Raw genomic sequence first — 23436 nt, 5'->3', positions numbered from 1 at the left:
CTTCGATTTTCCTTCTAATTCGCCTCTTAATCCTCCCCTCTCCTAAGGGTAGTGATTCATAATGAAGAACAGTTCAGCAGGTGCTGGTGACCCTTTGGCACTTCAATCACATGAGGCTGTGCAGTGAAAAATAGTGAACTATTTTACCGTGGACACCACCAGAGTTATGCCTGGTTCTTGCGAGAATGTAACCCAAAAGCACGCTTCCAACAGATCACTGGAGTTTATTGGTGCTGGAAAGCAGGGCAGTTTATTTTTCTTTGTGCCTGAGGCACACTGCAGCCAAATGCAATCAGGCCTGCATGTCTCAACACCGCACTGAGACACTATTGGAAAGCTCCACATCTAATTAACTGAATTTACAGCACTAATTCAACTAGGACGTTCAAACAACAAACTGCCATCATTTTGTTTCTGCATTTGCTAAGATCACCCAAGCAGTTACCAAATCACTGCTTTCCACCATATGGAAGACAGTGATCCCACGAGGTCTTGTGAGAACACCAGTGACTCAAAAGAAGCCACAGAAACTTTGATTACAAATGAATAGAAGTACACACTGGGCAGTTTTCAACATAGTGCAGTGCATAGATATAATGCTGTGCTTAGCTACACAGAACTGAAACAGGCCAAATTTGATTCTGGGTCTGTGCTAAGTTAACCAATCTTAGCTGGGGCAGCAAATAAAGACACTACAATTGCTCTCTGGGAATGGGGGTGGGGTGGTGGTATTTGGTGGGGGGGAAGCAGAGATAAAGGAAGTTAAATTCAGTAAGGGTTGCCAGTCTTAATCATTAGCCAATAACACTTAGCGGATGCACAGGCAAATGAACATGTGTGTATAGACATTGAATGTGGACAGGGGTAGGCTCCAATTTAATGCTCTGTATGACCAATTAAGCTGTAGGTCCTCACTGGCTCAGCTCAGACAAATTGGGATTCAATATCTCTGCTTATATCTTAGCTAAGGTACCAAAGGCTACAATAGACCACAGAACTATAGAGATAAAAACAAAAAACTACTGCGGATGCTGGAAATCCAAAACAAGAACAGAATTACCTGGAAAAACTCAGCAGGTCTGGCAGCATCGGCGAAGAAGAAAAGAGTTGACGTTTTGAGTCCTCATGACCCTTCAGTTCTGCTGAAGGGTCATGAGGACTCGAAACGTCAACTCTTTTCTTCTCCGCCGATGCTGCCAGACCTGCTGAGTTTTTCCAGGTAATTCTGTTTTTGTTTTGTCACAGAACCATATCCTAGTACACGCCACCATATTCAAAAGAGATGCAATGGATGAGGAAAAATTAGAAACTGAATGCTTGCCTGATTGTAGTGGAACCTTAGGGTTCAATATGAATGAGTTACATCCGAAAATGTCAAATGCCTCGTCATTCACTCTTTGAGGATGCCACAAATGATGAGTGCAAGTGAATATCCTGAAAGCACGCTCCAAAAAAAGCCATTACCCAATGTAATTTTGTGCAAGTGAATCCAACTTGCAATATGTGAACGCAAATGACAGAACATTCAAACAGCAGTCAGCTGTCAGATAGTAAGTACCTGACCTTGCTACTATGTTACAGTTTGTAATGCACAAGCCACTATTACACTACGATAATTCTATTTGTAACCACTCTTATGTAAAATCTGACAGATCTGAACACTGATGAAGCACCAGAAATTTGCAACTTACACAGATAAAGCTGAGGATACACAATAAGTTGAACAACACAATTTCATCACAAGTGGGGTAGCTAGATAACTCACAAGTGAGTCACTATCAGCACCATGAGGGTAACAACCTGTATTTATATAGTGCTTCTTACATTCAGAAAGATGTCTCTGTTCATTTGACAATAAAGAGGAAAGGGGTATGGTGGAAAGAAATGAAGGTAGGATGGGCAACTGGCAACATGGGCTAAGAGAAGAAGGTGACAAGACAGAGGGAAATGGATGGAGGGCAGGAGTATCCTGAAGCTGATTGCCTACTTTGTTTAAACTATGCCTTAAAATAAGTAATTAAAATGGTAAAAGCATTATGTACAAAGTACATTAATGTGCTGGCAGATAAGACTCTGTGATAGCACTGTAGGTTTCCACCCTTCAATGCTGTCAGTTTATAACTTGTAGTTCCATATCAAATAACATTTTGTGAAAATAGCCAGCGTAATCATCTGTGGTACTAAACAGACATGTAATGTTATTTAACAGGAGGTTGAACAGAGGAATAATCATGTTTATATAACAAATGCAACTGCTTCAACTTCAGAATGCAGTCTGAAACTTTATAGCAGAGATGTAACTTTCTTCAACAGATCTATTAATTACTTTAAGTTTGCCACCTACTGAACTTGAATATTGTTTTGAAACTTGGGTGTATGTCACTAACTTAATAATCAATACAATTCTAACAGTAACAACCTTATCCCACTCTGTGTCACAGCTACTCTAAGACACTTTAATATTACAACTATCCTCTTTGAAAGTAAAGAGTTGTCAAATGTAGGTTTTCTGTGGCCATTTCTATTTCCTATTGGTTCAGTCACGTGGACGTGGTGCCCTATGGTCCATGTAAGGTATAGCCATTTTTCGCTGCTGGTTTTTGAAGTTTACAAGCCTGAGCTTTAAAAGATAAGTTAATAATTAATGCAACATTTTGTATTAGAACTATTGTTTAGCATAGTGAAAAAATAAAACTGACTTTACAGTTTACATTAGAATTTTTACATGAGAATACAATTCATTCTCACTGGGATAGGAACTATCTCCAGAATTCCACATCAGCGTTGCATTTTTCCAACAGCCAGCTCCTTTTCAGATTTGTACCCATTAAATATCAATTTCAGGTTACTTTATAATAGAAAGCTGAAGATTTGGCTTTACCATCCATTAATGTCCTGCAATTTTAATTCTACAATTAGAAATATCATAACTGAGCCTTCAGAAAATAAGGAAAAAAGTATAACTTCCCTGCTTCATATTAAAATGTGTGCGACAATGCATTGCCCTTGCAGGATACGTTTTTAACCATTACTAATCTGTAACGAAGATATCAGGCTTTGCAAGGTTATCCCCCATTATGTGATATATAATGTTTTGTTCCTAAATGGAATCACCAGTGACCATTTATTTGCATTATGGTCCATTTGGCCCTACAGAGGGAATGCGTATGCGAAAGAGACCTTGTTGTAACTGTAGCCTGAAAAGCTTGCAATTTGCAATACGCAGAGCTGCGCAGCCTGTTCGCCGGAGGTCTGAAGGCAGTAATTGCTTGGTGTGATGCCAGGTTCCTGTACTTCTGCGAAATTCTCTGACAAAGTCATACTGTGTGCCTAGAAGTAATGAAGGAAAGATGTCAAATACTGCTTGTTCAGGCATCACTGGAAAGTATTCATCGACTTCATGGCGAAGCAAATGTTCTCCAAAAATAACTATAGTTAGCATCCATTAAAATAAATACAGAAATGATTGCCACTTAAAATATCAGAACATTTATGATTGAAGCTGTTTTGTGGTAATAATGCAACAGGTGATCAGTCTTTATCAACTATACTACTGTACAACTCCAGGGGCTGGATCTTACCGTCTGCGAGCGGGAGTGGGGCCTGCTCGCCGACGCATAAAATGACACGCGGTGACGTCAGGCGGAACTCCTGACGTCACTGGGCCACATTTAAATTTTCAGGAAAGCGGGGGCGCAGCAAAATCAGCTGCGCACCCGCCGACCTGTCAATGGCCAATTGAGGCCATTGACAGATCAATTAAAGTACCTTAAAGTTGGCGGGAAGGTCAGGAGCCCCGGCGGGAAGTAGGAAAAGCATGAAACCTCATCCACAGGCGAGATGTGGTTTCATGTAGGGTTTTAAAAATTTTAATAAAGTTTTTTTTGGAAATTATGAACATGTCCCAACTCATGTGACATTGTCACATGAGGGGACATGTAAGGGAAATTTTTTTATTTTTAATATTTTTGAAAGTCAGGGCGATCTCCCTGAGGCTGCACTTAGCCTCAGGGAAATGACTGCGCTCTTTCATGCGCATGCACATCATGCTGGGCGAGCCTTAATTGGCCTGCCTGCGTAAAATGGCACTGCGCCTCTCATCGGGGGGGCCGATCGGAAGAGTGCCTGCATGTGCCTGCCCATCAACGTCCCCCCCCACCGACGGGGGAAAATTCAACCCCAGGTTTTCCTAATTATTTGAAAACAGCCTTTATTTACAGCCAATGTAACCCTAAAATTTAATTTGTAGATTAATTAAATAAGCAATGCTACCTTAAGTATGCAACTTTCATCAACCCATTACCTTGGTTGCTAGGAGATGGACAAAAGTGACATATTTTAATTCATTTATCCAGAAGCACTTAACCTCTGTCCAGCAGTTCTCCGACAAATTGGTCAAGATTTAGAAGCAATGACTCACCGCTTTGTAATATAGGATGTTGCTATACTGACATACTATTCTGCCTTTTGGAAAATAGGTCAAATCCAAACTTTTAACTACCAGACACTCACCTGTGTCCAAATCTCCAATAACATAAATGCTGGCACCAATAGGCACAGCGCCATATACAAAAGAAGAGCTTGTTGGGATGCACAGCGACTGATCGTTCAAATATATCCATCTGCAAAACAATATTAGGCATTAATGACACTAAAAGGTGTGATTAAGACTGGAAGATATGTTTTGGCCAATACTGAATTCTAGGTATTATGAAACGGGATCATTGCAATGTCTCTAAAGTTTTATTTGATTATAGTGAAGCGTCAATAGCTTTTTTAGTGCAGAAATGCAATTAAATTCAACAGGTTGAATAATTCTGTATGTTCTTTTTCTACAAGTTATGCAATGATTTCAATGCACAGCAACTAATAAACATCAATCATAAGAAAGAGAAGTAAACCATTCGGCCCTTCAAGTCTGCTCCATCATTCAATACTATCATGGCTCATCATTTATCTGAATTCCACCATCCTGCACTATCCCCATATCCCTTAATTCACGTAGTGTCTATCAATCTTATCTTGAATATATTCAATGACTGAACATTTACTCCACATTATTTATTATATTTTTACAGCACACAAGAAGAATTAGTTGTTAGCTATTTCTGTAAACTGCAGAGAATATACATCTGGAATACCAAAAGGTACAGGTCTGAGTGAATAGTTTGTTACCATTGTCCTTGGATGGGAACCAATCACACAGAAATAAGCATTTGGAATGGGCCAATGTGTCAAACCATTCTATTCAGTTACAAGCACCAGGTGAGGCTGTTTACAGTAGAGTTCTCAAAGTGTTAAAAACGTTTGTCATTAAAATGGCACATCTATGGCAGACACATTATCATTGCACAGAAATTACAGAAAATTATGGAGGTGATTTGTACCATTATGTATGCTACCCATACTTTCTCGCTTCTCCAGATATCCCCATTAAAAAGCAAAATCAATGGTGAGAATACTTCTGGACCTGACTTGCATCACATTGCAATACGTTTTTATTTTAGCCATTGGCTTTTTTTCATATTCGTTCATGGGATGTGGGCATCGCTGGCTAGGCCAGCATTTACTGCCCATCCCTAAATGCCCTTGAGAAGCTGGTGCTGTGCTGCCTTCTTGAGCTGCTGCAGTCATGGGGCAGAATCTTGACCTTGGATGGCGGGCGGGCCATCTGACGTGGGAAATATATCACCGTTCCTTCATTGTCACTGGGTCAAAATTCTGGAACTCCCTTACTAAAAGCACTGTGGGTGTACCTACACCATATGGTCTGCAGCAGTTCAAGAAGGCAGCTCACCACCATCTTCTCAAGGGCAATTAGGGATGGGCAACAAATGCTGGCCTAGCCAGCAACGCCCAGATCCCACGAACGAATAAAAAACTATTGCCAGAATTTTATCAGGGCCCATAGCCTTTGCAGTAACCAGTGTCTTCAGCTGTTTCTTGATATCACATGGAGTGAATCGAATTGGCTGAAGACTGACATCTGTGATGATGGGGACCTCAGGAGGGGACCGAGATGGATCATCCATTCAGCACTTCTGGCCGAAGATGGCTGCAAATGCTTCAGTCTTCTCATTTGCACTGATGGGCTGGGCTCTTTTCATTGAGGATGGGGATATTTGTGGAGCTTTCTCCTCCAGTTAGTTGTTTAATTGTCCATCACCTTTCATGATTAGATGTGGCAGGACTGCAGAGCTTAGGTCTGATCCGCTGATTGTGGGATTGCTTAGCTCTCTCTATTGCATGCTGCTTCTGCTGTTTGGTATGCAAGTAGCCCTGTGCTGTAGCTTCACCAGGTTATCACCTCAGTTTTTTGGTATGCCTGATGCTGTTCCTGGCATGCCTTCCTGCACTCTTCATTGAACTAGGGTTGACCGCTGGCTTGATGGTGATGGTAATGGCAGTGTGGGGGATATGCCAGGTCATGAGGTTACTGATTGTGGATGTATACAATACTGCTGTAGCTGAAAGCCCATAGTATTTCATGGATGCCAAGTTTTGAGTTGCTAGATCTGATCAAAATCTATCTCATTTGGCATGGTGGTAGTGCCACACAACACAATGGTGGGTATCCTCATTGTTAAGTTGGGACTTCAGCTCCACAAGGCCTGTGAGGTGGTCACTCCTACCAATACTGTCATGGGCAGCTGCATCTGTGATAGGTAGATCAATGAGGCCGAGGTCAAGTATGTTTTTCCCTCTCGTTGGTTTCCTCACCATCTGCCACAGACCCTGTCTAGCAGCTATGTCCTTTAGGACTCAGCCAGCTCAGTCAATGGTGGTGCTACCGTGCCACTCTTGGTGATGGACAATGAAGTCCCCATGGCTAGAGTACATTCTCTGCCCTTGTCATCTTCAGTGCTTCCTCCAAGTGATGTTCAACATGGTGGAGTACTGATTCAATTGACTCAGGGGGTCAGTGGGTGGTACCCAGCAGAAGGTTTCCTTGCCCAGGTCTGACCTGATGCTATGGGACTTCATGGTGTCCAGAGTCGAAGCTGATTCCCAGTGCAATACCCTCCTCATTGTATACCACTGTGCTGCCACCTCTGGTGGGTCTGCCTTGTTGGTGGGGCCTCTGGATTATTAGAGTAGTGACATTGCCACTATGCCACCACCTCTCCTCAGTGGCTGTGCCACTCCCTATCCACTACTGCATTGATAGTAGCATATTCTAACTATTTCCCCACCAAATAGAGACATTAATTTAGCATTGGAGGATCACACAGCACAACAGTCTAACTTATGCCATGTCACCAATGTCACCACTGGTGGTGGCATAGTGGTATTGTCACTGGACTAGTAGGCCAGAGACCCTGGGTAATGCTCCAGGTACTTGAGTTCGAATCCCACCACAGCATTGAATTCGATAAAAATCTGGAATGTAAGGAGCATATCTTTTCATTTTGAGTTGGACTGGGGATTAAAATTACAATGGCTGCAGGTTGAAAGACAGGTCCACTGAACAGAATGGGAGTTATATAAGGAATCCTGGACCAAGGGAGCTGCCTGGCAACAGTGTTTTAATTGGCTCATGACCAGGTTGTGTGTGAGAAGCAGTGCAGCAGAATAGCTCCTAGCCTGAAAGGAACAAGACCTAAAACCTCTTTCTCTTGTGTGGAAGATTCCAGTAATTCCACAATAATAGCTGTCTGGCTTTTGCTCTTCATATCTTTATAACATGCTTTCTCTATGAAAACGAAACCTGATGCTTGTATTCTGTTTACCTAAATTAAACAGTTAGGTCGAATTGGGGGAATCTGGTGGTTTGGTCAAACTTTTCACATTTGTCGCAGCTCAGGGAACAGTAGGGCTTGATATTACAACACACTATCCCCAGCGAGTCGTGACAGGAATTAAAGGTCTAATGATGACCCCAAAACCATTGCTGATTGTTGTAAAAACCCATCTGGTTCACTAATGTCCTTTAGGGAAGGAAATCTGCTGTCGTTACCTGGTCTGGCCTACATGTGACTCCAGACCCATAGCAATACGGTTGACTCTTAACTACGGAGTCAACTGCCCTCTGAACAAGGGCAATTAGGGATGGGCAATAAATGCTGGAGGCCCACATCCCATGAATGAATTTTTAAAAATCCATTGTGGCGAATCCCATCTCTGCATGGTGCTGGGAACGCGATTTTGAATCCTGTCTGTCTGTTGATGAATAAAATGTTAATTTCCTTTGTTCTGGGATAACTCAAAGAAAATTTGGAGCTAGGTATTGCACTGCATTACCAAAGACAGTTAGAGACAAGGCCGAGGTCAGTGACTTTATTGCAGTACAAATGCACGTATGAAGTAAGTGATACTATTTCAAGGATTGGTTTAATGCTAAAGGTTAGCGCAGGAAAAGATTATTTGTTCCCTTTGGCATTTCATAGAGATCAGTAAACTTTGTAAATACAGTAAATGGGTTGTTAGTTCATTTACCTGTTTAATGTTTACTAAATTTATCCAGTAGTTTATAACCTGAGTTGTCATCTAATCTGGGTGTATATCCTTCATTCGAACAAACTGGAGTAAAGGGACAGGGTTTCTCTGTTCAGCTCCAGGGCTTTACTACACTTACCTCAATATTTGGCAGACAAATGCAGACTCCGAGGTCCGCTCACAAAACATATTGAACCAAGGAAATATCTAGTGTGAAAACCTATAAATTAAATATATTCCTTCTGTTCTGGATAGCATTAGAACATACCTGTTACACTTGAAAGCTCTCGTGTGCGATTTTGATAAGCTCTCTGCATTTGGCAATTGCCTATTCAACTCTTCCAGATAAAAAATTAAATTTTTGAAAAGTTATGAAAATAAAAGAAAGATTTGCACCAAAGGATGATACTTGGCTCATTATGTCATGCCAACAGAAAAGAGCTATCCAGTCTAATCCCACCTTCTTGGTCTTGGTCCATGTCCAGGTTACCGCACCTCAAGTACTTGTCTAAGTGTATTTTTTTTTTGGTGCCTTGAGTGTTTCTGCCTTCACCACCCCTTCAGGCAATGAGTTCCAGGGTCTACCACACTCTGGGTGAAAAGATTTCTCCTCAACTCCCTTCTAATCCTTCTAATAACTTCTTTTAATTAATGCCCCCTGGTTATTGACCTCTTTGCTAACAGAAATAGCTCCTTCCTAACCACTCTAGGCCACTCATCATTTTATCCACCTCAATTAAATCACTCCTCTGCCTCCTCGGTTCCAAAGGAAGCAACCCCAGCCTAAGCAAATCTTTCTTCATAGCTAAAATTGCTGCAATGATCTTCTTTACCCTTTCTAGTGCGATCACATCCTCGTGTAATGCGATGACCAGGCTGTATGCAGTACTCTAGCTATGGTTTAACTTGTGTTCTAGCATAACCTCTTGAACTCTGGGCCTTGGCCAATAAAGGAAAGCATCCTGCTTGCCTTTTTGACCATCTTATCTACCTGTCCTGCCATCTTAGGGATCTGAACATACACTCCAAGGTCCCTCTGTTCTACACTTGCCAGAATCCTGCAATTTATTGTATATTTCCTTGCCATATCTATGCTTCCAAATGCATTACCTCACACTTCTCCAGTTAGAATTCCCTTTGCCACTTTTCTACCCATCTGACCAGTTCGTTGATATCTTCCTACAGTCTACATTGTTCTTCCTCACTATCAACCACATTGCCAATTTCCATGCAAATCATGCCCACTATATGCAAGTCTAAACCATTGACATATACCATGAACAACAAGGGATCCAGTACTAAACCCTACGAAATCCCACTGAAAACAGCCTTCCAGTCACAAAAACACCCATCGACCATGACCTTTTGTTTCCTGACACCGAACCAATTTTGGATCCAAGTTGCCACTTTTCCTTAGAGCTTTTAATTTTCTGACCAGTCTGCCATCTAGGACCTTGTTAAAATCCATGTAGACTAAATCAATTGTGTTACCCTCTTTGTTACGTCCTCAAAAAATTCAATGAAGTTAGTCAGACATGATTATCCCTTAACAAATCCATGATGACTGTCCTTGATTAATCAGTGCCTCCCTAAATGTCTAATCATACGGTCTCAATTTTTTTCCAATAATTTGCTCAGAACCAATAGTAGGCAAACTGACCTGTAATTAATCAGCTGGTTCCTTCCTACCTTTCTAAATAACAGTACAACATTAGCAGTCCTCCAGCACCATGCTTTTAGTAAGAGAAGATTGGATTCTGAGAATTTTTCACAAAAAGCGAAGGCTTTTTGGATATTAAATGAGAATTGTTACAAGTGAAATTAAACTGCGAAATATCCTATTCAATCCACACTGTATTCAGTGTCATTTTTTAATAAGTAAATACATTGAAGTAATTATCATGGTTCATTATCTATTGGAATCAATTCTGAGGGATAGAATAAACCGTCACTTAGAAAGGCGCTGGTTAATCAAGGACAGTCTGCATGAATTTGTTAAGGGAAGATTGTGTCTGACGAATTTGATTGAATTTTTTGAGGAAGTAACAGGGAGGATTGATGAGGCTAGTGCAGTTGATGTGGTCCACATGGATTTTAGCAAGGTTTTTGACAATGTCCCATATTGCAGACTGGTTAAAAAAAAAGTCCAGAGGATCCAAGAGAATGTAGCAAGCTGGATACAAATTTGGTTCAGTGGCAGGAAACAAAGGGTAATTGTTGATGGGTGTTTTTGTGACTGGAAGGCTGTTCCCAGCGGGGACTCGCAGGGCTCAGTACTAGGCCTCCTGTTTTTTGTGGTATGTATATAGGATTTGGACACAAATGAAACGATCAAGAGGCCTGCAGACACAAAAATTGGCTGTGTGACTGATAGCGAGAAGGGTTGCTGTAGAGTGCAGGAAGATATCAATGGACTGGTCAGGTGGGTAGAAAAGTGGCAACTGGAATTCAACCCAGAGAAGTGTGGAGAAATACATTTTGGGAAGGTCAAACAAGGAAAGGAAATTCACAATAAATTGAAAGATTCTGAGCAGCGTGGAGGATGTATGGGAGCTTGGAGTGATTGTCCACAGAACCCCGAAAGCAGCAGGACAGGTCAATAAAGGTGGTTAACAAGGCATATGGAATCCTTTCCTTTATTAACCAAGGTATAGAATATAAGAGCAGGGAGGTTATGCTGGAACTATATAAAACATTAGTTAGGCCACAACCTGAGTATTGAATGAACATATGAATTAGGAGCACGAGTAGGCCACTTGGCTCCTCAAGCCTGCTCTGCAATTCAATAAGAGCATGACACATCTGAATGTAACCTTAACCCCACATTCCTGCCTACCCCCGATAACCTTTTACTCCCTTGTTAATCAAGAATCTACCTAGCTCTGTCTTAAAAATATTCAAAGACTCTTCTTCCACCACCTTTTGAGGAAGAGTGTTCCAAAGACTTACAACCCTCAGAAAAAAATTCTCCTCATCTCGGTCTTAAGTGAGCGACCCCTTATTTTTAAACAGTGACTCTTAGTTCTAGATTCTCTTACGAGAGGAATCATCTTCTCCACATTCACCCTAGCAAGACTCCTCACGATCCTAAAGGTTTCAATTAAGTCACCTTAGGTCCCAGGGATGAGAAACTTCAGCTGAGGATAGAATGGAGAAGTTGGAACTGTCTTCTTGGAGAGGAGAAGGCTGAGGGGAGACGTGATAGAAGTTTTCAAAATCATGAGGCGGCTGGACAGAGCAGATAGGGAGAAGCTGTTCCCACTCGTAAAATGATCAAGAACGAGAGGGCACAGATTTAAAGTGATTTGCAAAAGAAGCAAACGTGACGTGAGAAAAAACTTTTTCACACGAGCGGTTTGGGTTTGGAATGCACAGCTTGGAAGTCTGGTGGAAGCAGGTTCAATCCAGTCATTCAAGAGGGCATTAGATGATTATTTGAATAAAAACAAGGTGCAGGGGTTTGGGGAAAAGGCAGGGCAATGGCACTAGGTCATAATGCTCATTTGGAGAGCCAGTGCAGACATGATGGTCCGAATGGCCTTCTTCTGTGCTGTTAAGATTCTGTGATTCTTACTCTTCTAAATTCCAGTGGATACAAGCCTAATCTGTCCAGCCTTTCCTCATAAGACAACCCGCCCATTCCTGATATTAAACTTTTTCTGAACTGCTTCTAATGCATTTACATATTTCTTTAAATAAGGAGGCCAGTACTGTACATAATACTCCAGATGTGGGCTCACCAATGCCCTGTACAACTGTAGCTTTTGTAATCAATTCCCCTCACAATAAACAATAACATTCTATTAGTTTTCCTAATTACCTGCTGTACCTGCATACTAACCTTTTGTGATTCATGCGCTAGGACACCCAGATGCCCCTCAATCTCAGAGCTTTGCAAACTTTCACCATTTAGAGAATAAGCTTCCTTTTGATTCTTCTTGCCAAAATGAATGATTTCACATTTGACCACATTATATTCCATTTGCCAGATCATTGTCCACTCGCTTAACCTATGTCATTTTGTAGCTTCCTTACATCCTCTTCCCAATTTACTTTCCTATTTATCTGTGGCGTCAGTAAATTTAGCCACCATTCCTTCGGTCCCTTCATCCAAGTAATTTATATGTAAAAAGTTGAGGCCCCAGCACTGATACCTGTGGCACACCACTTGTCACATCCTGCCAACCAAAAAAAGACCCATTTATGCCAACTCTCTGCTTCCTATTAGCAAGCCAATCTTCTATCCATGCCAATATGTTAACCAATACACCATGAGCTCTTATTTTCTGCAATAACCTTAGTGTGGCACTTTATCAAATGCCTTCTGGAAATCTAAGTATAGTACATCCACTGGTTCTCCTTTATCCACAGCACATGTGACTCCTTCAAGGAACTCCCAATAAATTGGTTAAACATGATACCCTTTTTACAAAACCATGTTGACTCTACTTGAATTTTTCTAAGTGCCCTGCTATAACATCTTTAATAATAGCTTCTAACATTTTCCCTACGACAGATGTTAGGATAACTGGCATATAGTTTCCTAGTCACCTCATTACAGAAAGGATGTAATTGCATTAGAGAAGGTACAGAGGAGATTTACAAGAATGTTGCCAGGACTGGAAAATTGCAGCTTTGAGGAAAGATTGGATAAGCTGGGGTTGTTCTCCTTGGAGCAAAGGAGGCTGAGGGGAGATTTGACTGAGAAGTACAAAATTGTGATGGGCCTGGATACAGTGAATGGCAAGAGCCTACTTACTTTAGCAAAGTGATCAGCGATAGAGGGCATAGATTTAAAGTAATTGATAAAAGGATTAGAGTTGGTGGGGGGAAGAAAAGGACAAAACTTTTTTTTACCCAGAGGATTGTAGGGGTCTGGAACTCACGCCTGAAAGGGTAGTAGAAGCAGAAGCCCTCAGCTCATTTAAAGAGGTGGCTGAATATGCACCCGAAGTGCCGTAACCTGCAGGGCCACAGACCAAATGCTGGAAAGTGGGATTCGGCAAGTTTTCCAGCTGGCGCAAACATGATGGGCCAAGTGGCCTGTTCTGTGCCGTAAACTTTCTATGATTCTATCTAATGGTATGCTAATCTAAAGCTCAAATGCATATTTTCATTGTACTTGCTAATTAACTGTCACTTCATTTAGCTACAAAAGTTACAATAAATCAGTGCACAAAATTTACATAAATTTATAATATGTCGGACTTACCATTTTCTTACTTGTGTCTGTTGTGTGCCTTGTCAAGGAACACTTTTGACTGGCTACCTTTGCATAACTCCAAAACTTAAGGAAAACTTTGGGATAAGAAATTCTCATTGAATCCATCATCATTTATGAATGGAGGCAGTGAAATGTCATTTACACAAATTAGAAGGAGGGAAACTAGAGAGGTAGCCAGTATAGATAGAAAGAAAGAAATCCAAACCACCCCGTCAAAAGTGTTCCTTGACAAGGCACACAACAGATACAAGTAGGAAAATTCACAGGAGGTTGTTCAAGGCAAATCTGATACTGGATTTATTGAATCTGGCAATAACCTTTTCACACGGGTCAACAATTCCACTAAGAATTTGCCAACTATTATGGCAAAAAAGTGTACTGACATTTTTATTATGTAAACCATTAAACTGAATCATTCCTAATGTTTCAGACAAAATTATCTCCACCCCAAGCCTCCTGAAACATATAAAGGAAAAAGGAGGGAAAACTCAAGCAATTTATATTTTAATTGATTTTGTCAGAATTTATGCCATATAATGTTAATCTTTTTTTCTGGTAATAAACCTCTAAGTCATTCAGACATGCATTGATTATATCATAATCCAACAATGAGGACATCATTATGTACCAACTGCATGGAGTGTCCTGACTAGACAAACAATTATCCTCATCTCATTATCGTAACCTTTAACAGCAAGTCACAATAGAAAGCGATAACAGCATTCATGGAAATAAGAACATTAGCGCTGTTCAGTTGGATAAAGACACTGGATGTCACTTCAATACTTAAAGCCATAAATTGTCCCTTACTGTCTGAATTTTGAATTGTGTCCCCTACACAAGTATTTTGTGGAGAACTAACACATTTAATCTCAAGTTAGTTAGCATTTAAAAAAATCCTACCTACGTAGCTTTGGTAATCTGCTGAGTTTTTAATTGAACATTAACTACCAACATTAAATTGCTTTGCATTTATAATTCTCATGTGGTCCAGTTTCTGTAACAATACGATTTTATTACTTTGCTTGCAAGGTCATGGCAAAGAACTTAAGAGTCCTTCAGAAATGAACTGAATATCTTCCCCACCACCCATCATTCTCAAAAAGACCGCAAATCCCTATAAAACATGGGACCAACAGAAAGTACCTGTTCTGATCTAATTCAACAGGTTGCATGCTTCAATCGAACCCAAACAATTCAATGTCATCACATGGCTGTGGCACTTTCTGCTTCCATTCTGAACACTTGAGTTTCTTAAAAGTTTAGCAAATCGCCAAAACAGCACAGTTGGTGGAAGTCCTAATGTCAGGCGTGTCTTTCGGGCGGCCAGCACTTTTGGGCAGGAGGTGGGATTTCCCCCACAATATTGCAAGGAGAAGGCAATCAAGTTACAGCAGGCAGGGAAGGCGGCCAATTAAGGATGGCAGGCAGACCTTATGGACAGATGGTGGCAGGGTGATAATATCACTAGACTAGTAATCCAGAGGCCCAAACTAATGGGTTCAAATCCCATCACAGCAGCTGCTGGAATTTATATTCAATGAATAAATCTGGAATATAAAGCTAGTCTCTGTAATGGTGACTATGAAAACTATGACAGAGGGGGAATGGGTGACCATCAGTCAGAAGAAAGGTGCCAGGCAGGTAATCAGGAAATCCCCAGGATGCACCTTGCTCAAGAACCGTTATTCTGTGTTGGAAAACGATGAGAGTGGCAGTTCCTCTGGGGAGTGCAGCCACACTCATAGCACTGCGAGTGGCTCAGCTGCACAGGGTGGGAGAGGAAAGAGGGGAAGAGCAATAGTGGTAGGAGACTCAATAGTAAGGGGAACAAGACAGGCTTTTCTGTGGCCTTAGATGTGACTCCGGGATGGTATGTTGCCTCCCTGGTGCCAGGGTTAAGGATGTCACTGAACGGCTGCAGGGCATTCTAAAGGGGGAGGGCAAACAGACAGAGATTGTGGTACTTATTGGTACCAACGACATAGGTAGAAAGAGGGATGAGGTCCTGTAAGCAGAATTTAGGGAGCTAGGAAGCAGATTAAAAAACAAGACCTCAAAGATAGTAATCTCTGGATTACTTCCAGTGCCACGCGTTAGTGAGAATAGAAATAGGAGGTTAGTCCAGATGAATGCGTGGCTGGAGAGATGGTGCAGGAGGGAGGGCTTTAAATTTCTGGGACATTGGGGCTGTTTCTAGGGGCAGTGGGACCTGTACAAGGCAGACGGGTTGCACCTGAACTGGAATGGGACCAACATCCTTGCGGGGAGGTTTGCTAGTGCTGTTGAGGAGGGTTTAAACTAACTTGGCAGGGGGATGGGGGGTTCAGCAGGGGGAGATGCACAGCCAAAATTAGAAGAGAGAGCAAGTGAGTCTGAAAGGCATAGAAATTAGTTAAGTACCAGTTAAGGTACAAGGGAGTTTGGCAAGGTTGGATGGTGTTTATTTTAATGCAAGGAGTCTGATGAATAAAGCAGATGAGTTGAGGGTACAAATTAACACATGGAAGTATGATGTCATTGCTGTCACAGAGACATGGTTGAGAGAGGGGCAGGATTGGCAGCTCAATATTCCAGGATATAGAGTCTTCAGGTGAGACAGGGAAGGAGGTAAGTGAGGAGGGGGTATCGCAATATTGATAAAGGAGTCAATTACAGCCACAAAGAGGGATGACATCTTAGAAGGCTCCTCAAATGAAGCCATATGGTTAGAAATAAAAATAAAAAAGGAGCAATAACATTGCTGGGAGTGTACTATAGGCCCCCAAAGAGTCAGAGAAAAATAGAAGAGTAGATATGTAGGCAAATTTCAGAGAAGTGTAAAAATAATAGGGTAGTAGGGCTTTTAACTTCTCCAACATTAACTGGGTTAGTCATCGTGTGATAGGATTAGAGGGAGTGGAATTCTTAAAATGCATCCAGGGGAGCTTTTTAAGCCAGTACGTAGAAAGTCCTACAAGAGAGGGGCAGTCCTGGACTTAATTTTAGGGAATGAAGCCGGGCAATTATTAGGGGTATCAGTGGGGGAGCATTTTGCAGATAGTGATCATAACTCCGTTAGATTCAAGGTTGTTATGGAAAAGGACAAGGATGGGCCAGAAATCACAGTTCTAAATTGGGGGAAGTCCGATTTTAATAAGATCAGATATGATTTGGCCAGAGTGGACTGGGAGCAGCTACTCTTAGGTAAATCTGCATCAGAGCAGTGGGACTCATTCAAGAAGGAAATAGGGAGAGTATAGGGCCAACATATTGCAGTAAAGATAAAGGGTGGCACCAACAAATCCAGGGAACCCTGGATGTCGAGGGATATACAGGATTGGCTAGAGAAAAAGGGAGGCTTATGGCAGATACTGAGGGCTCAAAAGAGCGGAAGCCGTAGAGGAGTATAGAATGTGTAGGGGGTAATTTAAAAAGGAAATTAGGAGAGCAAAAATGGGGCATGAAAAAACATTGGTAGGTAAAATAAAGGAAAATCCAAAGTTATTTTACAAGTACATTAAGAGTAAGAGGATAACTAGGGAAAGAGTAGGGCCCATTAAGGACAATAGTGGTAATTTGTGTGTGGAGCCGGAAGATGTAGGTAGGGTTCTGTGTTGGTGTTCACAAGTGAGAGGGACGATGTGGACGTGGTAATAGAAATCAGGCAGAAGGACTGTGATATAATTAAAGAAATTAGCATAGAAAGGGAGGTGGTTCCAAGTGGTCTGGCAGGTTTAAAAGTAGATAAATCTCCAGGCCCGGATTAAATGTATCCCAGGCTGTTGAGTGAGGCAAAGGAGGAGATAGCAGGGCACTGGCAATAATTTTCAATACCTCTCTGGCCATAGGAGAGGTGCCAGAGGACAGCCAATGTGGTACCGTTATTCAAGGAAGGAAGGAAGGAAGGGTTAAACCAGGGAACTACAGGCCAGTCAGTCTAACTTCAGTGGTGGGGAAACTATTGGAAGCAATTCTGAGGGACAGAATTAATCTACACTTAGAGAGGCAGGGATTAATCAAGGACAGTCAGCATGGTTTTGTTAAGGGGAGGTCATGTCTGAACAATTTGACTGAGATTTTTCGCAGAGGTGACCAGGTGTGTTGATGAGGGCAATGCATTTGACGTAGTCTACTTGGGCTTCAGCAAAGCTTTTGATAAGGTCCTGCATGGGAGACTGATAATGAAGTTAAGAGCCCATGGGATCCAAGGTAATTTGGCAAATTGGGTCCAGAATTGGCTGAGTGGCAGGAAGCAGAGGGTGATAGTCGAGGGGTGTTTTTGTGACTGGATGCCTGTGTCCATTGGGGTTCCACAGGGATCGGTGTTGGGTCCCTTGCTGTTTGTCGTATATATAAACAATTTAGACTTGAATGTAGGAGGGTTGATCAGTAAGTTCGTGGATGACACGAAAATTGGTGGGTTGGTAAATAGTGAGGAGGGATAGCCTTAGATTACAGGAGGATATAGACGGGCTGATCAGTGAATGGAATTTAATCCGGATAAGTGTGAGGTGATGCACTTGGGCAGGACAAGCAAGGTGCGGGAATACACGATGAAAGGTAGGACCCTGGGAAGTACCGAGGATCAGAGGGACGGACCTTGATGTGCATGTCCACAGGTTCCTTAAGGTAGCGGGACAGGTAGATAAGGTGGTTAAGGCGGCATATGGGATACTTGCCTTTATTAGCCGAGGCATAGAATAAAAGAGCAAGGAGGTTATGCTGGAACTGTATAAAACGTTGCTTAGGCCACAGCTAGAGTATTGTGTGCAGTTCTGGAATCCACATTACAGGAAGGATGTGATTGCACTCGAGAGATTGCAGAGGAGATTTACCAGAATGTTGCCTGGACTCGAGAGTTTTAGTTATGAGGGGAGATTGGATAGACTGGGGATATTTTCCCTGGAGCAGAGAAGATTGAGGGGGGACATGATTGAGGTGTATAAAATTATGAGGGGCATAGATAAGGTAGACAGGAAGGAACTTTTCCCCTTGGTTATTGATCCTCCCATCAGGGGGGGGCATAGATTTAAGGTAAGGGACAGGAGGTTTAGAGGGGATGTGAGGAAGAATTATTTCACTCACAGGATGGTGGGAATCTGGAACTCTCAGCCTGAAAGGGTGGTAGAGGCAGAAACCCTCGTAACATTTAAGAAATATTTGGATGTGCACTTGCGATGCCATGGCATACAAGGCTATGGGCCTAGTGCTGGAAAATGGGATTAGAATAGTTAGGTACTTGTTTGACCGGCGCAGACTCAATGGGTCTTTTTCTGTGCTGTAGACCTCTATGACTCTATGACCTTCTACACTGCTGGCCCAGAGAACTATCAGCTCTGCAGCCTCCGCAACATCACCCAGAGAGGTGGCCACTGCTGAGGTAGCGAGAGCTCCTGCATACAGGCAGGCCCCGGCAAACAGAGCGGAAACCCCGTCAGCAACAGCGTTGGAGCTGTACGAGCGCCTTTGCTACTGCTGGGCCATGGAGATTCCGGCTCTAATGGCCAGCCCCAGGAAGCTACAGGGAAGCCAGCTCCTCGCAGCTGACAGCCTCCTCACATGGCAGGGGGAAACTCCACTCATAGCAAAATGCCAGCAGTCTAGGAGAACGGCCCTTAATTCTCTAAGTTGGCTGCCCAGCTACGTTGGCACTCCTGCCACTGGGAAACGTTCCCAGCAGCGGGACTGCATTGTAGGCCATGTCAATGTGGCTCCCTGGCATTTTATTGCCCACCCCAACCCCCACACGCCCCCGTCCCCTAGCCTGCCTCCCAGGAGCCAATAAAATTCTACCCAGTATTTCATTTGCTAAGCGGATTCTTCGCCCCCTCCCTAATCATTGTATTATAGTGAGAAATCAGATTCTATTTGCCAAGTCTGAGAACTAAAATATAATTCTCAAAGGTTTTTATAAACAAATAGTATTTAAATAAGAACCTAACAAACATGCTTTAAGTGGAGGAAACACTTAATTTATTAAAAGGCAATAACTAGTTCGCAACAAACGTTAGTCCTCTTTCATTAACATTTGAGAAGTTACAGAACAGGTTGAATTTTCACTTTTATTGCCAGACAATACTCATTTTACAGGCCACCTGATTTTTGTTTCCATTATAGAAACACAATCAGGCAGGGTGCAAAACAGATCGCCAGTCGCTACTACGTGCCAGTAAAAGGGAACATTCACTTGAAAGCATTTGTGATTGTTTTGTGAACTTTTGTAAAGCCTTAAGGTAAAATCAATGGAAAGCAAACAAGAACTTTGTGGTGGCCAAGATTCCAGTTGTAAAATCACCATTCTTTTGCCAGGACTGAAAATGTTAGTTGACTGGGCACAGCAGGTTCACACATGTCAAAATGCTTGTTACATTTAAATCATTTTTGGAAGTCTTGATTGCAATCCTTTACAAGCAGACCCACAAACTATTTGATATAGAAGCAATATGTAATGTGTTATAATAAAGTGTGAAATGTTTTTGGAAATCCTATATCTTAAAGTTTGAAATATAAAGGAAAAAAAGATCTCACAAAACATCAATCATGATTTCTTGTAAAAGATTCCTAAATTATCCAAAGGGATTAGATTTTAACAATGAAATCTGGGCGTGATCATCAGGTGGCAGATCAATGAATTGAAAGATATCACAATGTTGATAAATTTATTTGAAATAAATCTATAAAAAAGTTCACAAATTTTTCTAGTATTTTCATAACTCTTCAGATGTTAACTCAAAGGCATTTTCATCTTGGCAGAATGATAAAATTATGACAATTAGCACCTGCATTCTTGGCAAGTAACAAAACTTGTAAGGAAAATTTCAACAAGCTATATTTTTTAATTGGCTAAAGAAGCTCCACTGACAAACACTACAAGACAAGACATCTGTTCAGGTTACGTGTATTTCTTTTTTATGGTAAAGCACACATTAAGATTTACCGTGATTTTACAATGAACAGTTAGGAACATAGCTAACAACAAACCTCAATTATAATGTAATCAATCCTATGGTCTCCCATCTTTTCCTCATTTACTACCAGACTTTATGTATCCTAACTGCTGACCAGTCCTATGTAACTTGAATTTTCCCCATGTCCTTTCATGTATCATGTATGCATTTTGGCTAGATCCAAGCCCATCACTTATATTTCCACTTTTTTCTTTCCATTTTTACTTCCTCTCTCTTAGACCCCTCTTTCCTGTTGTCATGCTTCCTTTCATTCCTTTCCTCTCAGGTATTCTGCCCTCCCAAATCCGCACTCCAAGCTTTCAATACTCCTTGACCTTCCAACTCTCCTGCCACCATCTCAGACTTGACCCCTCTTAGATAAGCCTACAGCTTCCTTCTGTACCACATTTGGCATCCTCCAATGGGCCCATCAATGCAATTGGCACTGTCTTAATAGCAGCAATCCACTGTCCACCCTGTTAAAGAAGTAAAAAAAGGGGGATTCCGCTGTGATGGCTTTAAAACTTGACATAGAAAATGTAAGAATGTACAAGGCTGAATATCAATAGCGAAAATGTAATTTATAGCCATTACCTTTCCAGGATACAACTTAAAGCCTTGAAGAATAACATGTCCTAAGAATACCATTTCCTTTGTCAAAAATTGACAATTGTTTAGTTTTGCCATCAGTTCAATTTTCTGCACCTGGGAAAATACTTGATACTAGGCTATCTGAAGGAACAGCAGCATGAGTGGCGTAACAACAAATGTGCTCTGCAGAACCACTGTCTGTCAGTACATTATTTAAGGCACCAGAATATAGCAAGACAATTCCTCGGTTCAAACTACAGTATCTCGAACTGGAAAATCCTGAGCTGGAGTGAATTATATAAGCTATAAACCTTCGAGCAGATTGTAAACTCATGAACCAATATCAAATTTAGGTCCACTTTGGTATACTTTGTCAGAAAATGGAGCAAAGAATTCATGTAGGAGTTCAAACAAATTATTTTTCTCAGACATATTTAAAAGGTATGTTTGGCATTTAATTCAAACTGTTCTTTAGCATCCATGCTCCAAATAGTTCGCTGGTTAAGCTATTTTGCAACTCGTTTTACATTGCAGAACAAATATAGCTTTGGGGTTTTGCAGTATTTCTGTCCATGCTTCAATGAACCTATCCACTTGTTTCCATCTTTTTTTAAAAATTCGTTCATGCGATGTGGCTATCGCTGGCTAAGCCAGCATTTATTGCCCATCCCTAATTGCCCTTGTCAACCACATTGCTCTGGGTCTGGAGTCATGTGTAGGCCAGACGAGGTTAAGGGCGGCAGATTTCCTGTCTCCGAGGAGCTTTCTTTGCATTGTAGGACCCCCAGAATCTCTTAAATTGTATCCAGCTATAAAGAGGCAATTGCAACTCTATGGCCTGGATATTTTCTATGGTGGGCGGGTTGGCGGGGGCAGGCGCGGAGCCGATTGCTGCCCCCGATCAGCTGCATGCCCCCATTTTACGTGGGTGGGCCAATTAAGGCCCACTCAGTGTAATGTGCGACTGGTAGCGCTCAGCGCTACCTGTGCGGGCTGGGGGGAAGGAGGGAGAGTCGGGGCCAGCACTCTTTTGCACTGATTGAAGGATTGCGAAAATTAATAAAGAATGGATTTAAAAATTTACTCAAACATGTCCCCTCATGTGACAGTGTCACATGAGTTGCGACATGTTTGTAAAGGCGCAAAAATTAATTTATTGACTTTATAAAAGCTTCAGGAAACCTCATCCCACCCAAGGATGAGGTTTCCTGAAAAACGCGAAGGCCACTTGGGCTTTTCGCCTGCCCACCAACCTTAAGGTTGGATGAGCAGTGTTCTCAATTACTTTCTTAATGGTCTTAATAGGCCATTGACATTTCGGCGGGTGCGCAGCTGACTCCTGCGCGTGCCCTGCCGAATGAAATATTGCGATGGCATCGGGACACATGTCTGACGTCATCACGTGTCATTTTATGCGTCGGCGTGTCGGGCCCGCCCCCGCACGCCTTCCAGAAGATTCTGCCCTATGTTATCAGATTCAATTGTAGGCTAGCAGGAAAGGCGAAAATGTTAAATTAATGGATAACCTAAAATCAATTTTTGCACCGTCTTTCAAATTTTATGTTTACAAATTCCACAGTAATTTCAATGGCCATGGAATCAAATAGTTCACATTGAAAATGAATGAACACCAAATATGGATATAGCCAAAGCTACTTATTAATTCACATTTATCAGATGCATATTGATATATATTAAAAAATCCAGGTCATTTATTTACATACGGCAATTAAATTAGGCCTAAAGGATACTTAAGTTTTTAAATACTAATTTTATTTCCTTTATTTTTTCATGGGGTAGGGGCATCGCTCAACATTTGTTGCCCATCCCTAATTGCCCTTGAACTGGACAATTCAGAGGACAGTTAAGAATCAACCACATTGCTATGGGTCTGGGGCCACATGTAGGCCAGACTGGGTAAGGACAGCAGAAACCCTTCCCTAAAGTGAGCCAAATGGTATTTACGACAATCGATGATAGTTTCATGGTTACCATGACGGCGACTAGCTTTCAATTCCAGATTTATTCATTGAATTCAAATTCAACTGCTGCCGTGGTGAGATTTGAACTCATGTCCCCATAGTGTTAGCCTGGGCCTCTGGATTACTAGTTCAGTGCTACCATCTCCCCCTAAATTGCAACTATCACAGTATTACAGATGTCAACCCAAAATGCAATTGAATACATTTAAAATTAAGCACTAATTAAGGACCGCAGCTCTTAAACAGGGATTTTTTTTGGTGTGAAGGAAAACAA

The 23436-nt window shown here is 41.7% G+C and overlaps 1 protein-coding gene across 2 annotated transcripts in view; it reads right to left on the bottom strand.

Moving 5' to 3' along the window:
* Positions 1-23436, bottom strand: part of gan (gigaxonin) — a 108832-nt gene that overhangs the window by 12144 nt on the left and 73252 nt on the right. Inside the window, exons 10-11 of one of the 2 annotated variants that reach the window (XM_078544546.1) lie at positions 4513-4622; positions 1922-3330 (exon numbers count right to left, since the gene is read on the bottom strand). The exons of the other annotated variant lie outside the window; for it this stretch is intronic. Coding sequence (XP_078400672.1) covers positions 3134-3330; positions 4513-4622 — 307 coding nt within the window. The 3' untranslated portion in view covers positions 1922-3133. Of the gene's footprint in view, positions 1-1921; positions 3331-4512; positions 4623-23436 lie in introns of those variants that run through there. 2 annotated transcript variants of the gene reach the window in all.

Source organism: Cetorhinus maximus, chromosome 6 (assembly GCF_964194155.1).
Source record: "Cetorhinus maximus chromosome 6, sCetMax3.hap1.1, whole genome shotgun sequence".
Lineage (NCBI taxonomy): Eukaryota > Metazoa > Chordata > Chondrichthyes > Lamniformes > Cetorhinidae > Cetorhinus > Cetorhinus maximus.
The sequence above is the reverse complement of the archived record's forward strand: the minus strand, read 5'-3'. Positions and strand labels throughout refer to the sequence as shown.